Here is a 26,273-nt window from a genome sequence, read left to right on the forward strand (position 1 = left end):
TGGCCCAGTATAATAAAGATAATGTCTCCCTATAGTGCAAAGGTCAGGCACGTTTACTATCCATTATAAAAGATGTGCCATTGAACTGTATACTTAAAACTGGTTAAAATGGTAAAATTTTTTGCTATGTTTATCACAATGAAAATATTTGGAGAAAAAAGATTTCGGTTCTCTAAGCATGGGGTCCTTCCCCTGTAATGTAAGCCACCATGTGTATCACCCCCTGTGGAAATGGGGCCTCAGGGAGTGGGTACAAATGCTGATCCCCTGGCTATTGCTATTGCTGTGAGCAATAAAGTCCTTTGTCTCTGACCCAGTAGTCTCTTGTCTTCTGCCAGCATCCATGAAGAGATGGCAGGCTAATGTGTTAGCTTGTTAAGTATGGAAACATTTCAGATCTTCCATAGTCTTTCATAGCCTTGACTGATCCCATCTGGCATTGTGTTTATGTGTTTAAGTGTGTGTAATGGGGCACTGTGGACTAATTTCAGCTAAAAACATATTTGAGCTCTGTCCCAAGGTCTAGACTCTTAATTTTTTAGAGACAAATTAATGATCCTGGATCTAATACTACTTCCAAACCCATGGGAAACTGAAGAGTGTCACATTCTTTTACAGGTTTGGGGAGGCCAGAACAAATACCTTTTCTCAGGGGAGAGTTTAGGTCTCATAAGAATAAAGTACTCTTTTAAAAATTAATTTTTTTGCATGCACATTCTAAATCAATCTGGTTTCCCATAAGCAGTGAAGCAAGTGCCTGATTAACCAATATCTGTGGCTATACCTGGCACCAATGACTTATGTGTCATTATGTTCCATTTATAAACTGATGCTTTTCCAAGAAATGAGACTGTTCCATTATAGTTAAGTAAACTGCCTCTAGTAAGTGAAGATCAGGCAGGAGAAGCCACCATCTCAAAGACACAGGCAAATACATACCTATACATACCTATAAAATAGGCAAAGAAGCAGTTATATTTTGGATTTTGTCCCATTTGAGAGAAGAGAACAGAAGATGTGGACTGTAACTTCAGCGTGGTTTTGGATTGTTTTATAGCTTTTTCCATCCATTTGTAGTTGATTTTGAGTAGTAATAAAATGAGAATTGCAAGATGTTTTTATGCTAAGTAGTTTCATTAAATAGCATTTAAACCAGCATCCTGAACACAGGAGCAGTGAAAGGTTTCTTTTTTTTTTAAATTGGAGGTTGTGATATATATTATTTTCTTATTTGTTGATTGATTTAAAACTTAATAAATCCTTAATAACAAAGCTACACATGTACTCTTTTTAAAAGTCAACCAATCCAACAAAAATCATGACAAAAATAGCAACCACTTGCCCCAGCTTTCCCCACCTGGATTCTTCCTGCTCTATAGACCTAACCAATTTGAGCTACTAGCTGTTTCTCATGGAATAGAGAAATATTCTTGTGTAATATTGTTTCCTCCTCCCTATTTTAGTAATTGCCTATGTTTTTTTATTTGCTTAGTTTTCTAAGTTTTCATTTGATGAGTTTTCTATTCTCTGTAGTCATTACCAAGCCATCTCCACACTCTGCCAGAACTGTTGATCTCCTCTTGATGTACTCAGATGTACACAGTGATAATAAATCCCAATTTCATCTTTTTCTCAAGCCTTTTGATCATCTGCCTCAGGCTGGTTAGTTGTTCTTTGGATTTACTTTTCAGAGTCATCCTGGTATTTTTCTTCACCATTATTTTGGGAATTTCTTTTGCTTCTCCCGTGGATGGATTCCCTATTTCCTGGGTTCTACATCTTCCTCTTTCTTGGATATACCTTCATTGTTTTTGTGGAGCTCACCTCTACCAGCTGCCTCGGAAAAGCTTCATGGGAGGAACTTTTATTTTTTGAGACTCTGCATGTCTGAAAATGTCTTTTTTTTTTTTTCTCTACCAAACTTGACTGTAAGCATGATTAGATATAAAATTCTAGGTTAGATATAATTTCTCTCAGAATTCTGAATGTGTTGCTCAGTTGGCCTTCCCTTCCAGATTTGCAGTTGGGAAGTTTGATGTCATTCTGTTTCCTGATCCTTTGTAAATAATCCTTTTTCTCTCTCTGGAAGCTGTTAGGCTTTTTCCTTTGTTCCTGGTGTTCTGAAAATTTCCAGTTATGTGCCTTGGTGCAGGTCTTTTTACTTATTCGACTGGGTACTCAATGGGCTTTTTGTGTTTTTTTTAAGATTTATTTATTTATTTAATTTATTTTTGGCTGCATCAGGTCTTAGTTGCAGCACATGGGATCTTCGTTGAGGCATGTGGGATCTTTCGTTCAGCACGTGGGCTTCTCTCTAGTTGTGGTGTGCGGGTTTTCTCTTCTCTAGTTGTGGTGCGCAGGCTCCAGGGCACATGGGCTCTGTAGTTTGTGGCACGTGGCCTCTCTAGTTGAGGCGCAAGCTCAGTAGTTGTGGCTCGTGGGCTTAGTTGCCCTGCAGCATGTGGGATCTTAGTTCCCTGACGAGGAATCGAACCCATGTCCCCTGCATTGTAAGGCAGATTCTTTACCACTGGACTACCAGGGAAGTCCCTCAATGGGCTTTTTTACTCTGAAAATGTTTGTTTTTCAGTTCTGGAAAAAATTGTTGAATTACGTCTTAGATAATTTTCTTCTATTTCTTTACTTTCCTTCTGGAACTCCAAGTATTCAGATATAGGACGTCCTAGACTGATCCTCTACTTATCTCTCCTACTTTCCACCTCTATGGATTTTTTTCTATTTTCTCAACTTAAAAAAAATATCAACAAGCTTCAGGGTTTATTTTCCATCTATTGATTTTTTTCTAGCCATCGTGGTTTTAATTTTTAAGAGCTCTTTCATATTCTCTGAATGTTCCTTTTTATAGCATCCTATTCTTATTTTATGTATGTGGTCTCTTCCCTTATCTCTCCAAGGATTAACCTATTATTTTAAACTTTCTTTTCCAGAATTATGTTTGTTTCTTCTGTTTCTTTTTTCTTTCTATCTTTCTATCTCCATGATCTCTGTCTCCATGTTAGAGGCTCTCCTTGGTTGTCTGGTTAGATTTTTTTTAATTGCAATATATTTGACATGTAACATTGTATAAATTTAAGGTGTGTGTCTGGTTAGATTTTAGAGGGAAGCATTAAGGAAACTCTGTGTGCACAGGCAGAGCTCATCAGGCTGGGGATGTTTCACTGTAGAGTGATTCGTTGTGCCATTTCATTGGTGTACCTCCAATTTTCAGTATCTGTGTTGTTCCTTTGGGTTGGTCTATTTCTTTTGAGTGGAGTCTTTCAACCTCTTGCCTTAATGGTGTAAGCCTGGATGTGAGCACTTTGGGATCTGACTGTGGGAAGGTGGCTTGGGGACCTTAAGTAAAAGACTTTAAGTAGAGAGATGTATCCTTCTGAATTTCAGTACGGTGCCCTTGTTCTCACTGTGCTTGAGTCCAGCTTCCTTATAGTTCAGTATCTTTAAAGAATAAACCTCATTTATTTCTCCAAGGTCAGCAAGGGGATCTTGGGAATCTACCTTCTTCATTTAAAGACTCTAAGCCAATCCACCTGTTTTTAGTTATATCAATATCTATGCCCATTCTTCCAGAGACAGGTGGTGCCTCCAATCCCCAAGCCTTCTATAGGTTTTTTCAACGTGCAAAGTTTTCTTCTTGGCTTCCCCTCCCTACAGACTCAAATTTTAGCTTACTCGGTTCTGCTGTTATCGGCCCCATGTCCAATGGCTTTACAGCTCCCCAAATTCTCTGGCTCTTTCCCAAATTCCAGTCTTCTGTGTCTCTATAGCTTCATCCCTTTTAAAGTTGCCCTTACCTAAAATTTAGAGGGGAATTGGAAGGAAGCTACAAAAAACCATACACACACACATTTGTTCAGTCTGCTGTGTTTAACCAGAAATCTCTTTCACACTAATTCATCACTGTGAAAATAAACTGTCTTCATAGAATCTGTGGTAGGGATGACAAACTGGCAGACTGTGACCAAATCTCCTATGAGAGAATCTTTTTGGCTGGCCCAGAGCTTACAATATGGAATCTCTTTAGTGGGCGTGTACTCTTCAGTTTACTAAAGACCTCAGCACTCCCTATTACCTCACACCTGTCCTGAATTACACATTTATGTTATTTGCCCAGCCCCTGGGGGCATTTAAGTTTGTGATGATTGATCTACACATATAGAACACAATGCCATTTTAAAGAATCTGCAGTCTAGAGGCTATAACCAGAAACAGGAGGTTTGAAGTCCAAATATGCCCACTGACATATTTTGTCCCTTCTGGAGAATCAACAGTCACTGACAGCTTCTCTTATGAAGGGTAAGCTCAATGGAGAGCTTGTTTGTATTACTTGTTCATGTTCATGTGTAAAATACACAGAAAGATAAAGGAGGCTGCTTCTTTTGACCAGACCCCTAAATCTATTTCAGTGAAATGTATTTATTAAAAGAAGAATTAGGAAATGTTCAGAACCAGAAAGGAGGCTGGAATAAACTCCTTGCTTTGCCATTGAAGAAACAAAGCCCCATACTGTAGTGGGGAAAACCATTTTCCCACAAACACACAGCCTGCTGGGGGTTGGGGAGTCCACACAGGCGCCCAGGTCTCCTGGCTTCCAGTTTGGTGCTCTGTGTCAACACTTCAAGGAGGGGAAGTGGGGAGATTAGGGGCTTCTAATTATCTCACAAACAGAAACAGATTCCATCTGTGTGGAGGGCTGCTCGGCCTTCACTGCCTTCCCTGAAATGAGAGGAATTGCGTGCAAACAGTATTTTCACCATTCTCTACCTTTGGGTCACCTCCTCTTAGAGAATTATATTCATGGTTGGTGCTATAAGCATCACACACAGTGGGAAGAGTTAAGATGAGGATGCTCTGGCTTCTTAACTTCCCTGTGCATCATCAACAAGGCCTTCTGTGACATCACCTTTGTTGATTTGTGTTTAATTGATGGAAATGGTGCTAAACATGAAAACATAGCCTTCAGCGATTTCTGATGTAAGCGAAAGAAAATCAACATTTACTTCTAAAGTGAGAAAACTTAATGAAGAAGGTTTTTTTCTAAGATGACTAAATAGCTATATAAATATAAGTTTTCAAGGTATTATATCTTATCCTATGAGTGTTGTGGGAACTTGTGGAGTTACGCGGGCCTGGGTGAGCCAGCTCTCAGCAGGTGGCTGGTCAAAGCTTCCCTCTCCCTGTGTCCTTAGAGGGTCACGTCTGTAAATAGAACCAGGCTTTTTTTGTAGGCCATTGTACTTCAAACCACATTGAAACCATTTTTTCCCTTCAGTGAAAGTAAGCCTCTGAAAGCTGAAAACGGGAAGCGGTACTTTGCTGTCATGAAAAATTGAAACTGATTATTTCCAAACACCTCATTCAGCTTGGGTAGGAGATGATTTTAGTCTCTATGGGAACAGAAATAAAAACAAGTGTAGTAACTTCTTTACTTTCAACATCTCTGCCTGAATTCTGCCATCAAATCCACAGAAACACCTTCTATCCAAAGCCTGTAACAAGTCCTACTCCCAAATTTCAAAGGTAGCAAATGCTTCATGGAGAAATGGACATTTAAGGTAGTATTTTCATTTGTGTGTGTGGGGGGGGTGTTCTGAGATCCAGTTTCTAGGTCTAGGGTATTTCAGGGAGGGAGACCTGACAGGTAAGAATGAGGAGGACAGTTGGGTGGTTAGGTAGGCTCTCTTGCCTAGAAAGTTGTAGCGTGTGCTGTTATCTCAGATAGCGAGGGTTTTAAACATTCAAATATACTCCTCAGGGAATTCTGATATAAATTTAAGAAAAAGCAACATTTACTTTTTCTTAAATTTATTTTTTAATATTTTATTTATTTATTTTTGGCTGCATTGGGTCTTTGTTGCTGCATGTGGGCTTTCTCTAGTTACTGCGAGCAGGGGCTACTCATTGCGGTGGTTTCTCTTGTTGTGGAGAACGGGCTCTAGGCGCGTGAGCTTCAGTGGTTGTGGCGCGTGGGCATAGTTGCTCTGCGGCATGTGGGATCTTCCCTGGCCAGGGCTCAGAGCCCATGTCCCCTGCATTGGCAGGTGTATTCTTAACCACTGCACCACCAGGAAAGTCCCAACATTTACTTCTAAAGTGGGTGGGACATCAGCTGTAGTGTCTGTTTAGATGCCTTTTCCCATTTCTAAATTTTGGTGCCGCTGTTAACTGTCAAAGGTGTGATGTGAGTTTAAAGTGTAAGTCACTTGAGCAGCCTCATCTGTCTGTGAAAATACCTTCCAAGTAATTGATGTTTCTGATATTTTGTGGCTCATTTCCATATGATTTCCATATTCCATCTTCTTTCCTCTTACCACTCAGGAATCCTGAGTTAACCTTTGTAAGTGCATGCATATTCTCTAGAAAACCTGAATACTTACGGTTTCCCCTGAGCAGTCCCTGCTAGGATGCAGACAGCAGTAATAACTACCAGACCTTTTCTGTCTTGCCATACAAATCAACCATTTTCCCAGGATATCCCTTACAAAATAAATAGTAAGATATGCATGTAGGCAAATGCAGGCAAAAATATCAATGCTTGGAATATCAATGCTGGTGTTGTGTTAAGGAGAAGATCTGGTGTCACTTTTCTAGTAACAATATCAAGAGCAATTGCTTATGATAAATAAAGTGCTTTTTAAAAGGTAAAAGTCTCACCTTTCTTATAAAAACTTCTATGTTTAAGGGTGCGTATTATCTGTAATTGTACATATATGTGTAATATGTCTGTTAGTCTAGCTGCACTCCGGATGTTCCTGATGTCAGTGAGGCTTTGAGACTGGAACCATCTAAACGATTTGTGCAATCATTATATACATCAGTTTAGTGAGCATATAGGGGAGAGTATAATGAATACCCTTTCCTGACTTCAGTGAAATGTAAGAATTGTGCTTTATACAGAATATAGTATTTCACAATTACTCACAGGAATGAGCTAGTCCTGAAAGTTCAGGATGGAGAAACAGTATCTACCTGAAAACTGGTTCTCTTAAAATTTTAGTCACAAACTGACTAAATTCGACATAAACAGCAGGGGAGAAGACCTTTAAGTACAGGTAAAAATATCTTCCTGGTTTATCGCCTTGGCAATGATGTGTTTCTTTTTTTTTTTTTTTTTTGCGGTATGCGGGCCTCTCACCGCTGTGGCCTCTCCCGTTGCGGAGCACAGGCTCCGGACGTGCAGGCTCAGCGGCCATGGCTTACGGGCCCAGCCACTCCGCGGCATGTGGGATACTCCTGGACCGGGGCACGAACCCGTGTCCCCTGCATCGGCAGGCGGACTCTCAACCACTGCACCACCAGGGAAACCCGATGTGTTTCTTTTTTATAAAGTGATTCCTAAGAAAGAGTGGCAGGGTGATGTAATTAGAATAAATCTTGTAGAACTGTCTTTATGGCTAAATATCATTCTGTCAACAGTCAGTACTATTTTCTCCCAGTTTTCAATAAAATTCATATTTTTTAAGTTAAAATATGACCTTCATCTAACGAGGCATAATTACAATTAGAAATTTTAACCGAAGATGTCTTTTAGGGGTGGTGGTGTATTTATGACCATACCTGTGTGACATGTGGTTTAGAGCCTCACCAAGTGTCACCTGGGGACCAGCAGCATCAGTAGCACCTGAGCTGCTGCAAATGAAGAGGCTCAGAACTGCTGACTCAGAATCTGCATTTAACAAGATGCCCGGTGATGGAGAGGCATTGGCTTCGAAGACACGAGGCTGGGAGTAACTATTTAACATTGTGTTGAGTTTGGGATGTTGCTCTGTACATTATCTTGGGGAAGTAGTACAGTCCTGTGGTCAAAAAAGCATTCATATCCCTCTGTCACTATTGGTGGGCTTTTGGACAAGTTTACCTAAATCTTTATGCTTCAGTTTGTTTATCTGCAAGTTGGGATGAGAATAGTATTTTCCTCAAATGATGGTGAGGTTAGTTTAAATACGATTAGGCATATGAGGTGCATGGAACATAGGAACAGGTCCCTAGAGAGTGCCCAACAGACGTGAGCCTTGTCACCATCATCTGTCCTTTCCTGAAGGCACATACTCTGTTGGCTTTTATCTGTGGGAGGAACATTTGGGTTTAATTCAAGACAATGAATTACAATCCTGTGGGAAATGTGGTGATGGACACAAAGATGAAGAAGAGGGCTTCCCTGGTGGCGCAGTGGTTGAGAGTCTGCCTGCCGATGCAGGGGACATGGGTTTGTGCCCCGGTCCGGGAAGATCCCACATGCCACGGAGCGGCTGGGCCCATGAGCCAAGGCCGCTGAGCCTGCGTGTCCAGAGCCTGTGCTCTGCAACGGGAGAGGCCACAACAGTGAGAGGCCCGCGTACTGCAAAAAAAAAAAAAAAAAAAAAGATGGAGAAGAAAGAGCCCTTGCTTCTAGAAACTTCCAGAAGGCCTCCCTAGGACCGAGGTTATTTCCCCATTATTCCACAGTCATTCCAAACATCGTTTGAGGCATCTACGTACTCGATAGCAATTCAGGTTCACAATTTTCCTTTTTTTTTTTTAAAGATTTTTTTGACGTGAACCATTTTTAAAGTCTTTATTGAATTTGTTCCAATATTGCTTCTGTTTTATGTTTTGGTTTTTTGGCCGATGGGATGTGGGGTATTAGCTCCCTGACCAGGGATCAAACCCGCACCCCCTGCATTGGAAGGCAAAGCCTTAACCACTGGACTGCCAGGGAAGTGCCCCACGTTCACTATTTTCATATCAAACATAAGTAGGGGATAATGGCACACTGTGATTAGAGTTTGACAGGTGTTCTGAGGGCGCAAATCAGGAGTGACAACTGCCTGAGGGGCCCAGGAAGGCTTCGAGAGAAGGTGGGTATAACGAAGGGAAGGAAGAGCCTTCCGGGTAAAGGTAGGAGGAACAGGATGAATAACTGGCTACTGCCAACCTGTCATTACAACTGAAGACAAAGTCATGCATTACCTAAATGCATATACTAATTTATGGAGGTCATGCTTTTTTGGTATTTACTGCTGACACATTTGTATTACTTTTAAGAGTGAATAGAGTTCAGAAAAAATAAAAGTTATTGGATGGTAAATTTCTTGTGAGAAGTGCATACCAGGGAACTCAGAAGCAAAGAATAAACGTAAGTAACTAATTGGTCCATCTGATTGGACCAGAAGTTGAACATCAGCCTGCATATTAACTGTACTAACTAAAAAGGGCACGATAATTGCTAAGTGTCTTGATATATTTTGTTTGTTTGCTTTCATGTGAATGAGATTTAGAAGGGAGACTGCTCTAAGTGGCCCACTAGAATACGATTTCATTACTGTAGTGCAAATCCTGTATTATACTATTTCATCAGACAACCTCTCCACTCTTTCTATCCAAGGGCAAGAAAAATGGAGTGGTAACAATAATAAACATATACACACACACATATATGTATATATATATTTGTAGCTTTTTCAGTTTATAGTGGTCTTTCATGTGCACGATCTCGTTTGGTCCTTACAGCACTTCTGTGAGGTCGTTATTATCCTCAGTTTCCAAAGGGTGAGGTGGGTTCACTAGCCTGAAGCTGCAGAGTGACCCCTGCCTTCCCAACAGACCACGGCTGCTTCGTTTCGCGCAGCTGACATCACCATCGTAGAAAACATCGGCAGGCAGAAATTTTGTCCAGGAACCCCCACCCCTGCCTGGCGAGCGTCTTCAGCTATGAACACAGTCTCTTGGAATCACATGAGAACTGGCTTCTGCAGGAAGGAGAGGCAGCGTCACCTGTGGGAGCTCTGCTTCAGTGTGAGAGGGACAGTGTGACTGGACCTGGGAAAGAGGGTTCTTCCCTTCCTGCTTCTCCTCCTCCTTCCTCTCTCTCTCAAGTTGAGCTTGCGATGTCTAACTCTTTTTTTTTTTTTTTTTGAAAGAAGATGTTGGGGGGTAGGAGTTTATTAATTAATTAATTATTGCTGTGTTGGGTCTTCGTTTCTGTGCGAGGGCTTTCTGTAGTTGTGGCAAGCGGGGGCCAGGCTTCATCGCGGTGCGCGGGCCTCTCACTATCGCAGCCTCTCTTGTTGCGGAGCATAGGCTCCAGACGCGCAGGCTCAGTAGTTGTGGCTCATGGGCCCAGTTGCTCCGCGGCATGTGGGATCTTCCCAGACCAGGGCTCGAACCCGTGTCCCCTGCCTTGGCAGGCAGATTCTCAACCACTGCGCCACCAGGGAAGCCCGCAATGTCTAACTCTTACCTTTCCCCTCCATGTCCCTGTCCCTTTCTCCCCACACCCTCCACCCTCTCCCTTTTGCCTCCTGTGTCCACTTTTCTCTGTCAAAATTGCAAACATCATCGGAATCTTGTAAGGTTCTTTGAGGTGCGGGCGGAACGTGGGTTCTGTGTACATGTCACCCCTGGCTCACTGCGCTAACACTGGCGTCTGGCTGGCTGTGACTGTCCCTGCTTAGCTGGGCAATCAGGCAGGGCCAGCTCAACGGGCAGAGGCTGAGAACTACTTGGGAATTTTGAAGAAATTAAATAGTTGCAAAGTTTTGTTTTGTTTTGTTTTTTAGTGGGGTGGAGTGGGAACACATTATTCAAATATAGTGTGGCTATCTTATAATGGACACCCACTCTCTTATAGAAGGAGTGCTTGTTTTTTTTTTTTTTTTTTTACTTCTTTGTAGGCCCTTACCATGGTATAGATTTTATCTGTGTGCGTGTGTATGGGTGTAAAACTCAGTGTTCCTTCTGGGGATGATTTGATTGATGTATACACTAGAAACATCTTTAATAATTTAATGCTTGCTTCAAAGGAGATTACACCAAAAAGCACATTGCTTTTCATTTATTCATTACAGACCTGTCATAGAAGCATTTTTTTTCTTTTTTTTTTTTTGTCCTGAATTGTGTTGTAGTAATAATAAATTTCGTACTACACTCAGGATATTTTAAAGGATTATAAGCCTTTTAACTAATGTTACCATCTTATTTAAATTGATCAAATTGGTATTTCAGCCCCATAATCCAGCATTTCTTAAAGCTGAGCCAACCAGATATGGCTTCGTTTGATGACTACTAAAATAGCTGTGCTGGGAAAGTCTAATAGAAATAATGGGATGAAAGCATAATAATGCTTGTTAGTAGTGGTGCTAATAACAGCGAAGAGAACAGAGCTGAATTTAGGGCTAGGTGTCTCCATCCTTAAAAAGAGATTAGGGTATATCCCAGCCCAGCTCTTTTCATTAAAGGGGAAAAAAAATGTAAATGCGTTTGGGGATTGGGAGCAAAGAAAGGGGTAGGATGAGAGACTTAAAACTAAAAACTAGAAACCAACACTCTATCATTCTGTAACTTTTAGGTATAAATCCAGATATCAGTAAAGGAAAACAGACTTTTTCCCATTTAGACAGCCGTAGTCACCTTAGCAGACTTTAGCAAGCTCTTGTAATAGATTCTCAGAGGCAAGGGACATATCTAGATTCCTGAATGGTTACACTAAAATTTGAGTTTTCTGGTATCATTATTAAAGATTTTGTATTAAAAATGCTATATAACTTCTCTTTAAAACCAAAACCCAAAGTTGCTTTGAATAAGGCAACTTTAGGCACAGTACGGAGTACAATTTCTAGGAGTGTGATACACGATTATCCAGTTTTCAGAGGTAACTTGCACAGAAATCTTTTTGCTCTCATTGGCCGTTAGCGCTGTAGCATTTCTGGATTTTCGTTATGTCCTGCTTCGAGTACTCTGCCTAACAATGTTTATAATGTTCCTTCCCTAGATCTACCAGTCTTTCATAGAAATCCAGAAATGTTTTGTTTTCAGGTCAGTAATTCTTTAAACAATAAAAGTAATGTTGCCTACTGCAGACGTCATATTTTCTGGCCATTGAAAGTATACTTGAGTGTGCTTGCAGCAGTGCTAGGTGCATTAGCAACTGCTTGTGTTATTACTTTGAGAAAAAATATAGGACTTTGGGACAAGACCACCTTGGGTTCCATCTTAACCCTGTTTGTTTACCTGCGGTATGATGCAGGCAGTGTTGAGGGATTTCTCATTTTCCTCGTTCGTATAATGGGCATCAGAAGCCTGTTTCGTAGGGTTCTTGTGAGGGTTTTAGGAAACGATGAATGTGTGAATGCTCAGAGTGACGTTCGACACATACGGGTGACGGGCGCTTGGTGTGTTTGCTGCCTGTCCTTTGCTCTCAACCTGTGAACGCCATTCACGCAGTGCTGTAGAAACCTCAGTGCCCAGACTGTGTGGGATGTGACCCCAGGCTGCCACACCCCACCCTGAGCTACCGCTCTTTCCTCCTGCCCCACGATCACGTGATGTGCTACTGCACCAGTCTGGTTATGTTAGGACAGTGGGGTTCTAACATGGGCGCTTTGATGTCACAGTCGTATTTGTCTCTGAACGCCTGGCATCTAGCCCAGCACAAACAGCTGCTCCAGGCCCATTAGCTCGAGTCACGGTGCCTGAGAGCCCTCCAGTGTCTCTTAGAGTCCCCCTGTGAGTATCCCCTAAAAAATCCCTCAGAGTCACCAGCAAGGGAACTTATTGTCTCTTGGTCCAAGACCCCTGAGCCTTTTCATGGCCTCTTCTGATAGGTTAGTGGGGAGCCACCTGCCGTGTTTCTCTGAGTTGGCTCTTTTTTCTTTTTTTTCCTCTGTAAATTTTTTTAACATCTTTATTGGAGTATAATTGCTTTACAGTGGTGTGTTAGTTTCTGCCTTATAACGAAGTGAATCAGCTATACATATACATGTATCCCCATATCCCCTCCCTCTTGCGTCTCCCTCCCACCCTCCCTATCCCACCCCTCTAGGTGGTCACAAAGCAGCGAGCTGATCTCCCTGTGCTATGTGGCTCCTTCCTACTAGCTATCTATTTTACATCTGGCTCTTTATTCTAACTCTCTCCCACCCCCAGAGTCCCCTCTCTGTCCCAGTGTCTTACTGAGGAAGCCTCTGGACCTCCTGGTGCTGCCTTCCCTGCGTCCCTCAGAAGCCCTTTCTCCTCTGTGACATAAATGTCATCTTTGGCCCCAGACATTCCCTCTGCTCTGTTTTCACAATGACAGTGCCCACCCTGTCCCTCGCCACACTCTCCTGTCATCACTTCTAGTGCGTCTGTGTCAATGCTCTGCCGTGTTTGTTCTCTGCATTGAGAGAGGGTGGGACAAGCGTGTGGAGATGGGAATGTAGTGTTTTCTCCTTTGGAAACTGAAAAATTTTCTCACCTTCATTCATTTAGGTCTTATGCATAAAACCCAGAAATCCTTACCAAGTGAAGTGGGTTTCATTTTATAAATCTCTTGCCTTTTCTTTCCACATCATCTGGCAGATCCACCCCCTCCCACCTTTAGTTTCTGTCCAGGATTTGGCCTTCCTAAGGGCCTCCCCCTGGGCAGCATGCTTAGGGATCACTAGGGCTCTATGCAGTTTGACATTAAGCAACTGAATGGAAATTTGAAAGATGCAGAAGCGCTGTACTATTATTTAATTTGTATGATGACAAAGACGATGGTTCTTGGAATATTTTAAGAATTCATTTTTTTAACCTTCATTTTTTTCAAGGGCATCTTTGATATCATGTAATCAAATCTGAGACTTTATTTTGGGCAGAGTATACGAATTCATGGTTCTGCCTCTTTCCTCTCCGAAATAATGTTGTGTTGAATTTTATCCTGAGTTTTTTTAGTCTACTCTGGTCCATTTCCTTCCTTCTTTACTTCCTAAACTGAGAGCATTATGATAACTTTTATAAGAAGACCATTAATAGTCCCATAATAAGAATTTGGGTAGTTAGAGGAGAATGGACTTCCAGAGTTGGAAGGGAGGTCAGAGTTAATTGCATCTCAAACCTTTGTTTTACAGATACCAGGGGATTAACTGACCTGTCCAGTGTCAGATGACTAGAAAGAGGCAGGAGTGGGGTCCTAACATAAAACAAATTCTGTTTCTACCCTATCCTTTAAAAAACTCATATTTTATTAAGGCCAATGAAGAAATATGGTAGGTCCAGGAAAGAATGTATTATAACAAATGGGAAGATATTTTAATTTTTTTTTTTTTTTTAGGATCATGATGTGCCAGGTGCTTTGCTAGGCACTGTATGTAACTTATTTAATCTCCATGGAAGTTTTATTATATTCTCATTTTACAAGTGGGGAATATGAAGTTCAAAGAAGTCAGGTAACAGCCAGTAAGTGCCTGGCCAGGACTTGAACCTGGGTCTTTCTCTCTCCAAAGTCTTGGTTCTGGAGCTTGGCCTCCTGTTCTCTTTTAAAACAGACTTACATGTATCCAAATAACAGTAAAAATGCCTAGTTTATAAAATACTTGAGCATTTATTATTTTAATAGAAAGAATATATAGTTTCTTGGCCTTGGATCTGCACGACAATCACTTTTTTTTTTTTTTTTTTTTTTGCGGTATGCGGGCCTCTCACTGCTGTGGCTTCTCCCGTTGCGGAGCACAGTCTCCGGACGCGCAGGCTCAGCGGCCATGGCTCACGGGCCTAGCCGCTCCGCGGCATGTGGGATCTTCCCGGACTTGGGCACGAACCCGCGTCCGCTGCATGCATCAGCAGGTGGACTCTCAACCACTGCGCCACCAGGGAAGGCCTTGGCAATCACCTTTTGTATTTAGAGATATACAGTCAACTCTCTTAGGTATTGTGTGGAAAGCTGTCCATGTTTATTTTTAGAAAACCAGGGTTCACATCCTGGCCATCACCATTGCCCTTTTTCATACTTAGAGATTTAAATACGTACCAGACACTAGTGGTGGGGATGATAATCTCTCCACAAAGAATTTTTTTTTTACCTCCTCCTGTGGGCCACTAGACATTGGCCAAGTATCCTGCAGTTTAGTTTTCTCTTTGCCATGGGGATTAAGAACATTGATTCTGGAGTCACATGCTTCATTTTCATTCTGGCTGTTCCACTTACAAACAGTGGAATCTTGGTCTCCCTAGACCTTAGTTTTCTCACCTGTAAAATGGGAATAATACCAACCTCACAGGATGATTGTGAGAATTAAATGAGAAAATATTTGTGAAGAGTGGTATATTTGTAAAGGTTAACACAAGATATACTGTATATATGCGTATGTAAGGAAGTTTTACTTGACAGTAATATTATAATTATTACATTATTATAATGTGCGATGGAAAATCTCTGTTATACTTCCTATTTTTATCCATTATTCCTTTTGCTCCATCAGAGGCCAGCAGAAATAGTAGATGAGGAAGATAGAGAGAAAGAAAATAAGGAAGTGGGACAGAAGGAAGACTTCTCAGGAATGAATGGTGGAGTTGAAGAGGAAGGAGGCAGGGACGCTACGGAAGCTCCAGAGCAAGCAGAGGAGATCCTGGATCACAGAGAGGAGAAGGCAGGTCCTGCTGGTGTGAACAGAGGCACCAATGAAGAAAATGGCGAGGAACTGGACCAGGTTAATAATGAGATTCAAGAAGCAGTGGATGAGGAAATAAAGTCTCAAGGAGCTGGCAGTGGATGTGAAGAGGTATTTCTATTGCTTTTGCTCACTTGTGTGCATGCATGAAGTGTGTGTGTCTGTGTGTGTGCATGAGTGTGCATCTGTGCTCACACTTAGGGAATTATTCAAGCATTTAGGGCTTGAAAGCTATGGCACTTCCAGGATTCCATGGAGCAGAGTTTGAAAACCAGCTAATTCTAATCTTACCCCCTTAGTTTTCAGTCCAGTGGGTAAAAGACAAACTGTAATGAGATATCATTAACGTATGAGAAATCCAAGGGGCAGGGATGCTGTTCCAGAAGCTGCCTTTATGTTTTCATTTTCTGTCCTGCTCTTATCTACTTGATGGTGCTTGGTACTATAGTCACAAAGAATTTGTGAATTCTAGTAGAAAACTAATAAAAGACATCTGGTATGGGGCTGGATTATTAATGTGACACAAGAGGAGAACTGCTGCATTTTACTCTTCCCTTTTCCCTGGAAATGCTAAAATGAAAAGTATAGGTATGTTGTTGAAAAGAAAAGCTCAAAAGGAAATAAAGAAACAAATTGAGAAAAATAACACCTGAAGCTCAAGAGGTGAGTCTGTGCCTTTTAAGCACATGATGGATTATGGTCCCAGAAAGGCCTTCTGAACAAGTAAAGTTTGAGATTGTCATGTCCACTGGGTGATGATAGACTAAACAACATAGGGAACCCAAGGAACTATTTTTAGTTGAATATTTATAAGATTAAAGGCAATAAAGATTAAAGGCAATCCTTTGTAAATTTTATTGCCTCTGTAACTAAAGAGCTAAATATCTTTGTTTTCATCTGTTTTCCTCCAGGCTGACTTGGACCCTCAAAGACCACCAAAGCCAGAAGTAAAAATCACCAGCTCACAAGAAAATGATAACAATGAACAAAACAAGGATAATCTGTCATAGCGTGGACGATTTTTAAAAAGAGAGTATATTGGGTATAAGAAAAATTAAGGGTTACAATACTCAAATAATAAGCATATAGTTATTGCTAAACATAATGTGACAATATGGTTGACTACTACCTACTGAAATTTAAAATTAGAGGCCAAACTAATGGGAAAGACTAGATAACTTTAAATAGCTACTAAAGCAGAGTGACTTTTTATGAGATATGTTTTAAAAAGTCATTTAGAAAAATTAAACAAGAGTAATAGAGGGGAATTTGCACTGGAAGACAATTGGCCACTTGTCTTTGTAAAGATGAAAAAGAACAAGATAATTCCTGTTCTTGGTAAGTGAGAATATTAGATGGCAGCTTATGCTAAAGCACTTATCTAAGAAGGCACAGAATTAAAAAAAAATGATAATAGGAAAGCATGTACTATTTTTTTAAAGCAATAAACTCTTGAATAAACAAATTGCAATTTAGTTTCAGAGATAATTTGAAGATGGCAATAGATTGAAATGTTTCTGTGTCTTGTTGACACTCCTTTCTTTCTTCCTTCTTATCCAAAATCCACCTTAAGAGAACAAAAAGGAAAATGCAAGGTATTGGTTTTGGAAGGAGGAAGTATTCATTCAGTGTATTCCTGACAAATATTGTCATGCCCCTCCCTTAACTGCTGCAGGTTTTAATCCTTATGGCTTTAATGACACATACTCAGGAAGGAATTATAAAGGAACACCCAATTATATCACTGAGCCTGGCTGGGTGTTTTGCAAATTCTGCTATCCTATGGATTTTTGTTGATCTAGGCTACCATTACCAATAATACTCCTCTCTTCTCCTTTGCATTATTATTCAATATTAGAAAACTCAATATTGGCTATTCCAAAGATTGAATTTTCTCCGAACAGTTTTTTAACAAAAAGGACAAGATAGCATAGTAGAAAAAAAGTAGGCTATATGAAGAGTTTGTTACTCCTCAATTTCTCTTGCTTTTTGCCTTATTTCTATTAGGACCACCTTGTCATATTTTTTCCCCTAGGGGTATCAGCAAATATTTATTTTCATAGTCAGTTATATTTAGACTTTCAAGCAGATCCCTTTCTATATAATTAGAAGCTATAGGATAGAAATTGTCGAAAAAAGTTTAAAAATTGTCATAATGAAACCAGTTCCTGATTACAGTTTTAGGGGTTAATTAAATTAACTCAAATTGCCTTGTTAGGTATACATGGAAAAAAAAATAATTGTATTAGTTTTTTGAATTCTTAAGAGATGATGCAGTTCTTCCTTAAATATAGAAATATGTTTTTCTCATATTAAAGAATATTTTTGTTAATTATGTATAAGTTATAAATTTGAAATTTTAACTTCTTGTGCTTTCATAGAATTCATTATTAATGATAAGTTTAAAAGATTTTTTTCCCCTCCAGGTTTCATAACCAATCACTTGGAATCAAAGTAGTTACATAAAGCACTTAATAATACTATAGAAAACTGATTTATTTTTCCTAGAAGCTATTTCAATATTTTCCACAAATAGGAAGTATATGCAGAGACTATAATGTAACAGTACTGGAAAGAGATACTGATATAAGGGTATATTAATCTGGGAGGATGATTATAAATGGGGTCCTATATTTCTAATATAAGCTCTAGATTGTGCTTTCTACTAATAGGCTTATTTTTTCAAATGGGACAATATAAAGCATTGCAGACTATAAGCAACAATCTTAATAATTCTTGTTGCTAGGGAAATAGACTACCTGGTCTTTTAATGTTAAATTCCCACACTATTACTGGGCCTGGGGTTAATGATTTCAAATCGTTTATAAAAATATGGGATTACAGGGCTTCCCTGGTGGTGCAGAGGTTGAGAGTCCGCCTGCCGATGCAGGGGACGCGGGTTCGTGCCCCGGTCTGGGAGGATCCCACGTGCCGCGGAGCGGCTGGGCCCGTGAGCTATGGCCGCTGAGCCTGCGCGTCCGGAGCCTGTGCTCCGCAACGGGAAAGGCCACAACAGTGAGAGGCCCACATACCACAAAAAAAAAAAAAAAAAAAAAAAAAAAAAAAAAAAAAAAAAAAAAAAAAAATATGGGATTACATATAAGAAATTATAACTGATTATCAAGGTGATTCTTTTTTCTTTCTTTAATGAGGATTTTATCTCTCTCTCTCTCTTTTCCTTCTTCAATAAAGATATTCTGTCTCTTTTTTTTTTCCCCTGTTCTTTGCTTCATCATACTTAATATTTAGGTTTTCAGGAACTTTTTAAGAGTCATCTTAGTGAAGCACAATGTTACTTTAAATGAAAAACAAAGTTTGGTATTTTAAGTATACTTCAAGAAGGTGATAGGCCACAATGCCTGTAGCAAAAAAATTTAAAAATTGGGACATAATACTTATCTTTTATGTGCATATTTCACCACCTGTCTGTAGGATATAATTGTGACTTGAGGGATGAACAGTCACTAATAGCTTAAAAACACTTTGCAAGCATATGTTACTAAAAAAAAATAAAAAAGAACTATGTCGTCCAACCAAGGAAGAAATCACTGACAGATGATTAAAATTGTAAATGTCATTTTGGAGATGACTTTAACACACATGATGAAAGTTAATTCACCTTCCAAATGAGGACATTTTCCTTGTGGGAATGGTGGCCTCCGTGGCAGAGTAGCTCCACAAATTAAGTGAGACTCACTGACAGATTTGGAAAACATTTATGTGAGTGAGCAGAAGAGATCTTGGTTAGGCTGCAGGTATTGTTTTATAGAGGGTGTTAATAAGAAAAACTCATGGAGCTTTTATGTGGTAACCAATCACAGAATGCTTTCATCTGTTCTTTGTGATAGATTTTCATAGTTTTAATAAAATGCTTTTCTTAAACTTAATTGGGTTTTAACACATTTGTCAGCAACTGGTTTGTTAGTTGAAATGGAACATTAGGAGTTTTGCAGCACAAATAAAGAAGATTTTTAACTAAAGTCATTTTCATGCAAAGGACATATTACCTGGTTTAGCTTCTGTTAAAATTGCATTTGAGCATCCATGGATTTCTAATTATAAAACAAGATACTCTGGCCATAAGATAACTTTTTACTCATTATATATCTCTATGGACATAGGATGACTTTTTGTTTATTAAGACACTTGGGGGGGGGGAATATTGGAAAGCCAGACTCATAGGAAGGGTATGATACCCTCTCGTGCCTCCCGTTTTATGATGAGAGTGTTGATTCCTGCTGTCGTTTGTAAGCACAGACCCATCCTATATATATGTGGCTCAGAGTCAGTCAGATCTCTCTGTAGGCTCACGATCGTGAAGCCATATTAATGTGAGCTTATTCATGTTAACTCTTACAGTTATAGCTCAAAAACCGACATCCTCGAAAATTTCACTAAATAACTTACCTTCTACGAAAAGGATAAAGCTAATTCACCTAGTTAAAATTGTGGCCACAGAACAACAGGAAGGCTTCTTTATCTTGTTAACTGACTCTCCTAAAGAATTAGCTCTATCCTTTCATCTTTTGCTCAACAAGGAACCAAGGCAAAAGTTTATAAAGTAGATTAATTGCTAAGCAGAAAGCATCACATCTGAACTGTTGCCAATCTGAACAGAAATAGACTATGTAGATATACACAGACACCTAACAAACACACAGATGCACTCACACACTTTAAAATGTTGAAAAGCCTTCCTCAGGCACAGCGTTATTAATGGAATAAGGCTCTTTTGAGAGAAGCAATGGACAAAAACTGTTGGTAAGGAAATGCTAAGAAATGATGTATATCAATGGTGCTTTAAAACATGGTTCCCGAAGACTTTAAGATGTTTAAAATTCTTCTCAAAATAAAAAAGCTACCAGCATTTTAATGGAAAATTTATTCTAGGTAGGGGTGAGATATATATTAATATATAAAATCGTTTTTTTCTGAAGTAACTACAGAATACAGTTCTTTAGTCCTTTGTCATCAGTCTTAAGTACCATATACTTTAGGCGCAGAATATTTTGTAGCAACCAAACACAGGCTCTGTCAAAAGGTCATTACTGCTTGTGAATGTGTGTGTGATTTCCATGAACATGTAGAGAGGACTCTTTTCGGTACCAAGTAGCCAAGTTCACCACAAACAGAATAAAAGTATGACTTATTAGTCTATTAGTTTATCTAATGTTCAAGTTCAGTGCAGAAGCTTTTTAGCTTCCTTGTATGAGTGTAATAACCTGGAATGGAAGGATATTTTTTTTTAAGGTTAGTCTGTTTTTCTAAGGTGATGAGCACATACAGTTCTTCATTATTAAATATCATTTTTGTAAACAGTGTACGATTTTTGCTTTTCAGAAACTATCCTGGTATTTAGATGGGTCTGATTTTTGTTCTTACCACATGAAATTTGTATATTTCCTACCATGAAGTCTAAGTGACTTGGATGGAGAATGAATGTGTGCCCCTACATGTTGATGAGGAAGAAAAATATTATTTTTGAAGAGGCATAGCGTACTGTAGGAGATGGGGAATTAAAAAGTGTCTGGATAACAATAAAGCATTTATAAAATCAGGAGGTAACTAATGGAGTTCCGCTGACTTAAGCCAACAACGACTTAGCTTTAATCTATGAATGGAACCAAATGTGTTCTCTGTTGCTTAATCCACTTAAACCACATAGTTTAATTGAGGGGTTGAGTTACTGTCACAAATGTAATGGCATATGGGAAGAAGGAATGACAGTAGTCAATTTCAGAAGAAGATTGAAGAAAACCTGTTTTTTTTGCTTCAGTGTTTTTCTTGTGTCTTAAGTCTTTAATATGTACAATGATAATGGGTGATTATTGAAGTTGTAGGTAAAGATTAAGTTGAGCTCATCATTTTTGAATGATTTATGTTTAGAACTCTTCTTTGTAAGGACAATTATTTGTTTTGATCAAATTACGAGCTTTTAGGTTTTTACTTCTGTATCAGTGCTCACTCTGTAAGTTTGCTGTATTTTTTTTAGCATATCTGTGTTTTATATAATTAAAATGTGTTTGGATAGTTTATTGTTTATGATGTTGTGTTGCTAATATTTCATGTATTGTTTTTATGACATTTTTTCACAAGCATAATAGATACTTTTGATTTAAACCATGTGGAAATTCAGCACATTAAAAGGTATTTCTGTTTCTATTCGGCATTGATATTAAACTTCATTATGTAGAGAAATTTTTTTTTACAGCTTCATATACATGTTGTTTAGTTGATAAAAATTTGAGGGATATTTTTTAAAAAACTTACAGTTTTTTCTTTTATGAAATGGTATTAGAGAAACACAGGTTCAGAATTTTTGTTATGATAAAGGTAAAAACAGAACAAATTATGCACATTTAGTGTAGATATAGCTATAGGAATAAATTCACAGTTTTACAGAGATTGGTTAAAATTCTGCTTCAGTTTGTAAGATATTCACTGCCTTCATTCTGTTGAATTAAAATAGTTTTGTGTTTTCCTTTCATGTTTGAGAAGCAAAAACAGTTAAGCAAAAGCATTTTGCCTTCTTAATATGTAATAACAAAATGTGTGTGATTCAGGTGCCGTTACTGAGAACTCATTAATGCATCTCTTGTGCAGTTGACCCCTGTATCTTTGTTATTCCATAAGCAAACCTGGGCAACTGAGGAGGCATCTAGATTGCCAGAGTCAAATCTCTTTAGACCACGTGGCTAACTGACATTAGAAACTTCCCGTAACCAACAAGGACTGTAATTTCTACAACATGCTGTAAAATGGCTAGCATGCATTGGTTATCAAACTCTTATTTATGAGACTAAACATACAGCTTTTCTGCAGGTTTCTAAGTGTTTTTTTTCTCCCCGGAATGTGACCTTAATCTATTAAATCATCATACAGGTCTCTCAAATGCCCTCACAAACTCCATCTTCCATTAAAGAGACAATGATGCAAGGATGTCCCGCAGTTCTCTTTTCGTTTATTATGGGTTTAGTAATAACAAAAATGATTTTAAATTGCAAAAAATACCGAGTTTAAAATTCAATGAGCTACTCGCCTTGGTTTCACTGTATTTGTTCCTCAGGCCGCCGGGTCCCGCGAACTTCGACCCATGGAGACCATAGCCACCATCAGGTCGTGGAGGCGGGGATGGGGGGATAGGTTCGCCGCCGCCTCAAGGCCTGGGCCCTGGCCAGAGGGTGACCGTGGCGAGGGCTCTGGAGCTCTGCAGGAACACAGCTCCCAGTCTGTCCCTGGGACCCCCAGCTCACCCGCCGGCCCGAGGCCAGAAGGCCTGGAGGGCTCCGGGGAGAGGGCCGCACTCCGCCTCTCACGTGGAGGACCCCGGCTCCGCTTACCACTGGCGGAGCGGGACCTCGCCCCGCCTTGCTCTCGGTCTCGCGCCGACAGTCTCGCGGTATCCAGGTCTCCTGCTGAAGCTCGAGCGCTAAAAGCTGCGCGCGCGCCCGCCCCGCCCGCCATTACACTAGCACTGTTTATTGAACCTGCAGTCATTCCCCATTAATTTGTGGTGGGAACTATACCAAATTCTCATGTGTTTTAGGGAAATTCTTGGCCCAAGATTGGAGGACAATCTTATTATGGACTGAATCACATTCCTCCAAATTTGTAGGTTGAAGCTCGCAACCCACAGTGTGACTGTATTTGGAGACAGGGCCTTTATGGAGGCAGTTCAGGTTAAATGTCGTCACGAGGGTGGGGTTCTATTCTATAAGAATATGCTTATAAGGATGTCCTTATAAGAAGAGGAAGAGACACCGGAGGAGCTCGCTCTCTCTGGACAGGCGCAAAGGAAAGGCCCTGGGAAGACACAGCAAGAAGGTAGGCATCTATAAGCCAAGAATAGAGGCCTCACCAGAAACGAAATCTGCCAGCACCTTGATTATGGGCTTCTAGCTCCAGAACTGTGAGAAAAATAATTGCCTGTTGTTGAAGCCACTCAGTCTGTGGTATTTTGTTATGGCGGCTGAGTGGACTAATATAAATTCCTTCTCTTTGCCGAGTCCTAAATTATGTAATGGGATTTTTTTTTTTTTTGTCAGTGAATATACATGAGAAGATATTAGTTTAGAAGTGTTTTTTTTAAAACAAAGTCTGTTTATTTTATACTCAAGATAACATTAAGTTTTTATCTTCTGCTAGTGAGTGCCGTTCCTTAGAAGGAAGAATCTTTTAAAATTGCCTCAGCCTGGTGTTGTGTTTGTATGTTTGAAGTAGTGTTTTAAAAGATTCGATTTCTTTTAAGGTTATATGTCTATTCAGGTTTTCTGTTTATCGAATCAAATTGGCAACTTATATTTATCTAGAAAGTTGTTCATTTCTTTCATGTTTTCAAATTTATTTGCCAAAATTGTTTATAGTATTCTTTTAGAACTTTAAAAAACTCTTGTCTAAATCTAGTCATAGTCTCTCTTTTTTCATTTCTAACATGGTTTATATGTGTTTTTCTTTTTTGTTCAATATTGCCAGATATTTGTTTTTATTAATATTTAAAAAATACTCAATTTCTTTGATCCTCTGCATAATTTTTCTATTTCATTATTGCTCTCTCTTATTATCACTGATATTTCTTTCCTTCTCTTTTCTGTGTGTTTTCTGTAACTCCTTAAGTTGAATGCCTTGCTAATATATTTTGGATTTATTCATTTCTAACATATGCGTTTGAGGCTATAAATTTACCAGTATGTATCACATTAGCTGTAACCACAAGTTTTGAGACATATTGTTTCTTTTTGTCATTTGGCTTGTAATTTTCTCTGTTTCTTCATTGACTCTTGGGTAAATGGGTGATGCTGTTGGTGCCCCATCCAGATCCCCTTCTATTTGGCCAGGGCACCCTTCCACCAAATGCTATGAGTGCTGACTTCCTTCAGAGAATTCCCCTCAGCCAAACAGAAGCTGCATTTCCCAGGAGGTTACATTCTCACGCTGGTAGCTTACAGTGAATGACTCACTGACATGGGAGGAAACAATGTCCACCTTCTTTTTCAAGGTAGGGCTAACTCCGTGGTGCAGTTTGTGCTCCAGGACTTCCTGTGGGATCAGCCTACTTTTTAGCTGAGGTATATCCTTGCTCTCCTTTCCCCACTGCCCTCCCCTGTTTTCCCCATTCCTCTTATTCTAAGAACCCTCCCTCAATAAATCACATAAAAATCCCCATCTCAAGTCCTGCATCTAGGGGACATAACCCAAGACAGGGGTACTATAATAGCATAGGTTTTGGAAATAGATTTTTAGGATGGAATTCTGGAGGTGGATAACTCATCAGCCAGATAGCAATACCCCATCACTGGGGTAGGTGGAGTTTTGATGGTCTCTGGCATATTATGTCACTTGTGGTAAATTGGGACAGTATGTAAATGGAAGGGGATGCAATAAATGCAGTGTCTCTGGGATTTGAGAGGTATGTGGGGAAATAGTTACCCTCAGGAGGGCTATGGAATTAGGTTGCTCTTGCTAAGTATCCTTTAAACATTGAAGAAAGAAAATGACAGGTTTGGATCTATTAATCAAGAATTTAAAGCTGAGTGTGAAATACAGAGGGCCTCGTTGGCAGCATTTAAAAGAATTATTTTTTCTTACATTCAAAGGCAGATAGAACTGAAGGCCAAACCTAGGTCGAAGAACTCAAAGAAGGCTGAATTCTCAGCCTAGGCAAGTCCCCTGTGGCAATGTCAGGTCCTCAGTGGGGAAGAACTGGGACCCCAAGACTTGGTGTAGGACTATCTGTGGATTCTTTACTTCGTATGAGACACAGATGCCATGAGCAGACAAGTGTGAGCTTGGCTTTTTACATGCTGTCCTGAGCCGTAATCCCTCATCCGTGGAGGTGCTGGATGACTCGTGCTTAAATACCCAGGCTTCAGCACCAGGCAGACCTGGTTTGAGTTTTGTCTTTCAACACTTACTGTGTGACTTAGGCAACTTTTTCAACCTCTCTGAGCCTCAGTTTGCTTATTTATGCAAAAGAGAAGATAATAGTAGCTACCTTGTTGACCTGAGAGGCCATAAAGAGAGAACGCATGTACGGTAGTCAGCACAGAGCAGCTGTTAGGTATTAGGATTATTAGCTTTCTGACTTGGTTTTTGGCATCTTCTTTTGAGACTCCTGCCAACTTTCCCTGGCTTCTTACCGCCTCTTTACTGTCCACCTTTGAGCTAGAATTGATTCTTTATTGGTGCTTTTCCATTATTGACAAAAATATTCTCCAAAGCTCATACTTTCGGTCTTGCTGTACCTATATTAGCTTGGACCAGCTATGTTCACAACTTTTGTCTGTTACTAAAGTTGCTGATTAATCTTAAGGGGGAGATGGTGTTGATGGTGAATGCTGGTGTGTGAGTATGTGTATGGATGAGAGTGGGGTGGATCAAACACATACTGCTTGACGTTTTGTCATCTTGGTATTAGTTTTGGTAAGTTTTACATTGATCACGCAAGCTGCTTACATGTAAAATTCAGGGATTTCTTCTTTGTATTTACCTTAGAGCCTTAATTACTGTTAATCCCGACCCACGCAGCCCAAGTGAAAAGCCACAGATAATCTGGATGCATATTGGAAAGTTTCTATTATGTGAATGTGAAATGACCAAAGTGGTAGACTTTCTATGAAATACTAGTAGGTAACCAGAAACTGGTTTGGACATCACGTTAGTATGAAGTTTTAAAAAGTATCATCTTCATCATTAATGAAATGTTTATTTTTATTTATTTATCCTTTTCAATGTGTTTACTATATGCAAATACAGATACAGATATAGATATAAATTATGATGTTGCTCAAGGAGTTTTGTTTTAATGGTGTAAGGATTAATCACAAGGTTAATATTTAAATGAAATGTTTATTGAGCAGTGGAATACAA

At 39.7% G+C, this 26,273-nt stretch overlaps 1 protein-coding gene across 1 annotated transcript in view; it reads left to right on the forward strand.

Annotated features, from left to right (window-relative positions):
- DCDC2 (doublecortin domain containing 2) overlaps nucleotides 1-16,417 on the forward strand; it is a gene marked incomplete at its 3' end in the record, with an annotated part of 147,910 nt that extends 131,493 nt beyond the window's left edge. The window contains exons 9-10 of the mRNA XM_079712829.1: nucleotides 15,219-15,518; nucleotides 16,319-16,417. Coding sequence (XP_079568955.1) covers nucleotides 15,219-15,518; nucleotides 16,319-16,417 — 399 coding nt within the window. The remainder of the gene's footprint in view (nucleotides 1-15,218; nucleotides 15,519-16,318) is intronic.
- Between the last annotated feature and the right edge of the window lie 9,856 nt (nucleotides 16,418-26,273).

The sequence above is a fragment of the Hyperoodon ampullatus genome (genome assembly GCF_949752795.1).
Source record: "Hyperoodon ampullatus genome assembly, chromosome: 10".
NCBI classification, from domain to species: domain Eukaryota; kingdom Metazoa; phylum Chordata; class Mammalia; order Artiodactyla; family Ziphiidae; genus Hyperoodon; species Hyperoodon ampullatus.